Source organism: Oryzias melastigma, linkage group LG24, assembly GCF_002922805.2.
Source record: "Oryzias melastigma strain HK-1 linkage group LG24, ASM292280v2, whole genome shotgun sequence".
NCBI classification, from domain to species: Eukaryota; Metazoa; Chordata; class Actinopteri; order Beloniformes; family Adrianichthyidae; genus Oryzias; species Oryzias melastigma.
This window is the reverse complement of record NC_050535.1, coordinates 5,747,818-5,755,711: the sequence shown is the minus strand read 5'-3', so window position 1 is coordinate 5,755,711 and position 7,894 is coordinate 5,747,818. Positions and strand designations below refer to the sequence as shown.

The window sequence follows — 7,894 nt, the reverse complement described above, 5'->3', positions numbered from 1 at the left end:
ATGCTAGCTGTTTTGGCTAACCAAAGTTTTTTTTTTCAATTTGTTTATTTATTTATTTATTTATTTTTGAAGATAGATATTTTAGCTCCCATCAGATTCAACATTTTCAGCTATTAGTTTTTGGCTAATTTAGACTTTTTTGTCCATTTTGTAGTCTAGCTAATATTTCAGCTACATGCTAGCTGTTTTGGCTAATTTAGACTTTTTTGTTTGTTTGTGTTTTAGGCTGTTTTGTAGTTTAGCTAATATTTCAGCTGCTGTCAGCTTCAGGGTTTTTAGTCATCAATTTCCACATCTTCAGCTATCAGCACTAGCATCTTCAACAGCCAAATTCAGCTTACAGTATTCACACTAGCATTATCACAGGTTAAGCTTTATATGTAGGTCATAATTATATTAAAAGTTGCGGTTATAAAGTTTTCAAAATTTAGTTTTAGAGTGTTTAATGAATGTTTATCCTGTTTGATCCGTGACCTAAGGTGTGTTTTGGATTTTGGCCACTTGTGCGATTGAGTTTGACATCCCTGGTGTAAACAATTTAAAAATTACAGTAAATCAAAGAACATAAACGCTGGAGCTCTGGTGCTAAAGGGTTAAATAATCATCAATATTTTTGCAGATATTTGTTCAACAAACAGTGTTTTGGTGTGTCCAACCGTCGTAATCCCTGACTAAACTCCCTGGAGCTGGAATACGAGAGCATCTCTGTTATTTTTATGAGACCTGGCTTCAGTTCCTGTTTAGAAACGACCACTTCTGCCTTTTAGAGCCACTCCTCCTCCTCCAGCTCCCAAAACCCTCGTTTATAGTAATACTAAAGGATTACATGTAATCTATTACCTCTTTCTGATGGAATATCCCCACACAAGTGTGTTTACAGTAAGCTGAGGTGTGATGGTAACTGAACAAATAATGGAGTGCGAGTAAATTATTCAGCAGCGTGTACGCATTCATGCTCCAGATATGTCACTTTTACAACTGAGTGAAGCAAGAACACAACTAGATGTTGAAGGAAGTGCACAAATTGTCTGGTTCAGAAATTGAGATAAGTGTATTTTTTTTTTTTTTAAAGAAAAGTAAGGCTTTTTGATCTTTCTGCAAAGATAGTTTCTCGCATTTCGCAAGAACGGAGCCAGATGAGGCAAGAGCGAGACGGTCTGAGGCGAGCTTCAAAGAGATGAAAAACTGGAAAGTCGCCTCGTCCATCAAAGCACACGGTGGACCAGGGGAATGAGAGGAGAACAGATGTGAAGAAAGGAGGATCAAGGTTTGAAAAAAAAGCCCTCCGACACCAAAACCAAAGATAGAAAAAACCGTGGCAGCGACCCAAAGACTGCAGCCTCAACAGGCGGCCTTATTTACCAACAGCTGCTGTGGACTCCTCTGCAAAACGCTCATCAAGACAGCAGCGAAGGAGGGTTAGCATGCGCTCAAGAATGAGGAGGATGCAAACAGAGCATGCATGGGCTGCACACACAGTGATAATGAAACCGCCGTGTTGACAGACAGTATCAGCTGACCAGAACAATAAAAGGTCAAAGTTTGAGGCGGCCTGCCCACATTGCACACAACTCATATTGTTTTTTAAGACCCATTTCAATGAAAATTTTTGTTATTTTTATTGTTTTAATCTGATATAATTCACATAATGTCAAATTTAGGGTTGGGTTAATAAAATCAATTAATCAATTTGAATAAATTTAAGCTTAATAGATCGATAATCGATTCTTAACAAATGTGAATCGATTTAGCACATAAAGCTAACATCCGCTAGCTTGGTGCTAACATTTAATGGAATTTCCCATAGGACGGCTAATGCTAACGCTTGGTCAACATTTATTGCTGACTAAATAACATCTTTATATATTCACAAGTATGAATTTTTCAAACTCTTTTAAAAAATATATATTTTTTAAACATTTTTTCCTCATAGTTTTCTTCTTTTTGAATAAGGTGTACTGCTATCGTCCAATCGCCACCTAGTGGCCAAACTGAAACTCCCTCCAGGAGAAGCAGAACAATGTTTACAATGTTAATGAACATTTTTGTTAGAACTTCTCATTTTGAGAAACCATGTCACACTGTATGATATTAACAATATTATTATTTCACTGATACATTTTACAGTATGTGAACTGTTTCAGATTAATATAAATATATTCATGTGGTAGATTATGAAAGTATTTCTAAACAAATGTATATAAATGTGTAAACTCAAAATGGAATTCAAGAAGAAGAAGAAAGTATGTGCAAAAAAAGTGCTTTAGTTCAGATCATAAATGTTTACTTAAAAATGTTTTCTTGAAAGAGTTTGGAAAATTCATACCTATGAGTTTATAAAGATGTTCAGCAATTTATGCTTAGGTCGACTGAGTGTTAGCATTAGCCTTCCTCTGGGAAATCCCATTAAACTTTAGCATTAAGCTAGCGGATGTTAGCTTTAGGAGGTGAATCGATCTATATTTTCTTATGAATCGATTAAGCTTAAATTGATTAATAGATTTTAATAGCATTTTCTTGTAGAATTTTTTTTAACGACGGAGGACGTATACTAAGAAAATTGGAGCTAAAATTGCATTTCTGAGTATTTCTTTATTCAAATGAATCAGGAAAAATCCATTCTGATGAAGACCTCTTCTAGGGAGAGAATGTAAACAGAGAGCTGTCAGCAATGGGGAGAGGAAGGAGGGCGGGGTTGCAACCATTCCCCAAATTCTGATGGACTACTGCCACTTTATAGAAACTATGTCCTAGAAAGCGGCATAATCGTGATTAAAAACCTTTGAACATAGCTCAAAGGACGAGTTAAGATGTTGTCCTTAAGATGGCGCTCTAAAACACAACAACCTTCCCAACTTAAATGTTACCTTTGAGGATGATGGGGTCCTTCCCCTCTCTCCTCAGGGACTCCAGGACCACGTGCAGGGGCTGGTTGGACGTCAGCCGGTTGGGGTCCACGGTGCTCTCGTCGTAAACCACAATCTCTTTGGAGAAGATGCCCTTGAAGGAGTCCTTGCCCTCGCGGCAGGAGATGAGGTCCAGCACAGTGATCTTGCCCTGCTGCAGCCGCCGCCGGCTGATCTTGTCGGAGCAGTTGATGTGCACAGCTCCGCGGACGTGGCTCTTGTTGTACTCCATGAAGGGCCGGCAGTCGATGATGACCGGCACCGGCCCTATAGGGTGACCCATGGGGCAGCATGTTATCCGCTTGGCCAGCTCATTGGGGTGGATGACCCTGACGGTGGACAGGGCCTTCGCTGTGCCTGAGGTGAGACTGGGAACGCTTAAAGCACCATGGTTGCTGACCATCGGAGTGGGGGGCCCGGCATAGCTAAGGTTGGGGCTGCTGGCGCTCACCTGGCTGTGGCTGAGGCTCTGGCTGTCCTTCTCATATGTAGTCACAGAGCAACAGCTCGCACTGCTACATCCACACGACAGCGATCGCGTGGAGCCCTTGGATGAGGGCATATACGTTACAAGATTGGCCGTCGCCCTGATCTTCACCACAGTGGTGCTGATGACGGTGTTGCTGCAGCTGCCGGCGGCGATGGAGTCCAGGTAGCTGGTGTCCAGGCGCAGTTGGAGTTCCTGAGGTCGAATCGGCCTTGGCAGCGCCACCACAATTCTGTCGTCGAGGGGAGATGGAGGCATGGGGAGGCCGATGGCTGGACGCTTACAGAGAACTCAACAAGCGGCTCTGCGAGGACACAGACGAGCGATCAAAACCAGAAAACAGCTGAATAGTGAGCCCCCCTGCAGGGCTACACCCAAGTTGGAGGGTGAAATTTAGAAATGACAGCACTAGTAAACAATGAAATCATCTCATATCTGTGTCACTGATTATGAATCATCTTCCAAATACTATGAGTGATGCTGATTTTTTCAAGCTTTAACTGGAGAGTGGGAATAATAAATAAATAAATAAATAGATGTGTAGTACTGCATCAGCGCCACGCTGCAGTTTTGTCTCCGGGATGGACTGAAATCAGGGTGGCACTTGCTCCTGATCAGACGGGCTTTAGGAGCGTTTTGGTCCGGTGTTTAATCCAAACGCGCGCGCGCTTTGCAGCTTAAGCATCAAATTATTTAGCTTTAAAAAACAAAAACAAGAAGAAAGCACCAAAAAACAGCCATCATTCAAAAAAAAAAAAAAAATTCATTGAGGAAACCGGCATGAGAACGTGCCGAGAATGTCAAATAAGAGGAAGTCATAGATGAGCTGCAGACTGAAGCGCACACAATAATGTTTATTTATATGTCGGAATATAAGACAAATCATTAAAAACATAACATATTTAATTAAGTACTTATATTTCAATAGCAGAATTTACATTTTAGTCTAAATTAGTTTGAACTCCTCCCCAAACTTGCTTTAAATGTGTTCCTACCGATGAGTTTGGGCTGGATTCTGTCCTCCCGCAGACAGCGTGGCCTCCATTCAGTCCGTCCCGGTGTTGTGGATCGCCAACATTTTTGCTACTTTTACCCCGCTCCCCCAGAAATCATGGCAAAGGCAGCCTGCCAGCCTACAGAAGTCACGCAGCGGGATTGACGTGGGGTCGGCCCAATGCGCGACTTCATTAATATTAAACGCTGCTCCTTCTGCTCGCACGCTGGCCCCGCCCCGCAGAGGGAGGAGCCCGCGGGGGGAAGCAGGGAGGGGTGACGTCACTGGAAACCAATCAAAACTCCCTGCAGGAGGCGAGGTGTGTTCAAGGGCTGCTTGTAAATTTGAAAATTGGAGTGAAAACGTTCAAAAACGTAATAAAATAAAATAAAATAAAAAATAATAAAATAAAATACAATAAAATTAAATACAATTAAATAAAGTTAAATAAAATTAAATAAAATTAAATAAAATAAAACAAAATTAAATTAAATTACATTAAATTAAAGAAAAAACGTACAAAAAATAGCACCAGCCCATGACATCACAGTCTTACTCAGTTGTTTGAATAAAAATAAGTTTCATTTTGCATTGTGTAGCAACCAGTGTTGAGAAAATTACTTTAAGTATTAATTAATTACTTTAGTTAGTAGATGAAATTGTAATTAAATGACTTTACTCATTCCCTAATTTAAAAAGTAATTAAGCCAACAATTGAACAACTACTTGTCACTTTAAAGGGTAACCAAACCCAAAATCAACTTTTTTTTACTGTTGACCTCTATAAATGGGGCTTTGAAAGTGCTGTCTGTTGGTCCTTGCCAAATTTTTGACAAGTTAAAATAAATGTGTTTAATTTCTGAAAACATAGTCAGAAATCGCCAATGTGCTGCCCCCTACATGTAGAAATGAGGTATTACCGTCGAATTTTATGATTGGTCAACTGTTGTGAGTTCCAGAAGTTTGACATCATGATGCTCTGAGCCCCAGTATAAAACCCTCCTGCCGCGCCAGGGGGCCCAGCATTAACCGGAGAGCCTCTTCAGCCCCAAACAAGCAGCCCACCCAGGGCCGGCCCTCAGCATATGTGCCCTAGGCAGCCGACCTAGGGAATCTGCTTCAGTTAGGCTTCTTGGAGCAGCGCATGCTTCTTATTTGGAACACAGGGGCGGAGGGTTACTCAGTTACGTCCTTTATAGAGTCGATTGTTCTCAAGTTTGTACACAGAGGGAGTTAATGGGAAATCCCTCCTTCCTAAACCAGCCTCAAGTGGTCATTTGAGGAACCGCAAAAAGTATTACTTCTGAGTTGGTTTTTGAAACTTTGCCACAAAAAGTGAGGCTTGGTGGACATGATTAGAGTAATTTGATGTCAGTTTTCTAGTATCTTTAGCCACTTCGGTGAAATGTCACAGTGTCCCGACCTTTCTCAGACATGCACAACAAAAGACAGAACTCCAAAAAAGTCCTTAATATTTCAAGTTACCATGTAAACAGGTTAATTGAGAGTTCGTCTGACTAATGTAAAGGTGAGAAGTTTGATTAACAATTTCAATATTCTTCTTCCTGCATGTATGTGAATTTTCTTCTTTATTTTGTTGTTATCTGAGAATGTTATCTCCCGGTTATCAGATTTAGTGGTCATGTAAACAAGTTTTACTGCATTAGGTTGGTGACTTTGTTGTATTTCCATGAGTTTAGCATGTGTAATAGTTCAGGTCAGACCTGTAACTAGAGCAGGTTCCCCTCTATATCAACAAACAGTAACCATGACTTCCTGGAAGACTCATGGGTTAATCTGAAAGAATCATTTTATACCTATGCTGCTTATAGTAAAGCGGAATTGTACTTTTACTTTTGTCACTCAATAGAACCCTTCCTTGAAATGCAGTTGAGCAAACAGAAAGAGAAACTGAAGCAAAGCTCTTGTTCAAAACAATGTCAGTTCTCTCATTTGTCTACGGTTGACTCATGAACAGAAATGTTAACCCGCTCCAATAACCTCCTGACTATTGCTCAGAGCTCTTCTTTTAACTCCACTGAGCATTGGAAAAATCATCTCATGACGGCATCATTTCAAGGTTGAGATGTCACTGTGTTCAAATAGGAATTATTGGAAAAAAACAAACTATTATTTCTTATGTTTGTGGAGTTAGGTGGCACTTTTCTATAATTATTCACTCTAAACTACAATATTTCTTGATTTAAGTCAAGATTTACATCATTTTCTTAAAAAAAAATTGAATTTGATGCTCAACTTGAATTGGAAAACCAAGAACTTTAATTAAAATGTCTATTAAATAAGATCAGTTTAGTCTTTTAGGACTCTTTTAGGTCATTTTCCTCATTACACTTAAGATGCATTCTGGCTTCCTTCAAGCATTTTAATTTCACAAACCAACATTTTATTACCAAAATGTTGCCATCTTATAACAAACTTCTTCCATTCTATTTTAAAACTGTCTGGTGGAACTGGAAAGAGAAGAGCAAGACAGATTGTTTTACAGTTAAGGTCAAACATACTTCTCCTTTGGCACTCTGTGGGTTTATTTATGTAATCCCCTTTTCTATTCTTAAAGTCTCTTAAAGGAACTTCTAAATTTATATTTGGCTATTTATTATTTGTTGATTTTTAGTTATCACTAAGTGGAAAAAAGGCTTAAAAGAGGGATGGAAAGTGAATTAATTTAACTTTTCTGAACATTTTTAAAGGTTTTCTGCTATTTTGAAACTTTAAATAGATTTTCAAATATGCTTTTAATACTTTTTTAATGTTTGTTTTAAAATTCTTAATTAACCCTTTAACATCTGAGACGTCACTGGTGATGGTAAATAACAAATATGCTTTAAAATTCTATAACTTTTTAACCGTTAGGAGATTCTGAAGCAGAGAAAAGTGGCGTAGAAGAAGTCAAAGAATATTAACGCTGGAGCTAAAAGAGTTCATGAGTGCTTTTTAAAGTGATTTGATGATGTACTTAATATGATTAAAGGTGTCCTCCTCATGTAAAACAGCACAAACACAAATGTCCTGCAGGATAAAAGGTGTTTGTGTTTTTGTTTTTTGTTTTTTGGCTGGTGGAATGAAGCTCAAGTTGCCAAATTGGCTTCACCCCCTCAGCAAAAAAAAAAAAAAAAAAAAAAAAAAGACTCCCACTGGCTGCCGTCCCCAAAATATAATCCAAGCACTCAGTTTATCCTCACTGGCAACCCGGAACAATGCATGGCGTGTATTATTGCTGCTATTTTTAGCTCCTCGCAATTATTTTTAAACGGTCACAGCTGATCGAAGTTGGATTCCCAGCGACTCCGGTTTCACTGTTAAAGGGTAAAAGAACACGCGTTGTGCCAGCAGAGACACACAAGTCGTGTTTTGATTCCATTTTTTTATTAGTTATAGACACAAAAATGTCAGTAGTAAAGTACCCACTCATTAAACAGTAGTAGCATCTTCAGTGGAGGCCCCTAAAAACCATAAAAGACAATTGTGAACATGTAATTATCTCTG

At 39.2% G+C, this 7,894-nt stretch overlaps 1 protein-coding gene across 1 annotated transcript in view; it reads right to left on the bottom strand.

Moving 5' to 3' along the window:
- The window catches only part of dusp10 (dual specificity phosphatase 10), a 10,713-nt gene extending 6,083 nt beyond the window's left edge, over window positions 1–4,630 (bottom strand). Inside the window, exons 1-2 of the mRNA XM_024291640.2 lie at window positions 4,389–4,630; window positions 2,868–3,697 (exon numbers count right to left, since the gene is read on the bottom strand). Of these exons, the coding sequence (XP_024147408.1) occupies window positions 2,868–3,651 (784 nt within the window). The 5' untranslated portion in view covers window positions 3,652–3,697; window positions 4,389–4,630. The remainder of the gene's footprint in view (window positions 1–2,867; window positions 3,698–4,388) is intronic.
- Window positions 4,631–7,894: the final 3,264 nt, after the last annotated feature.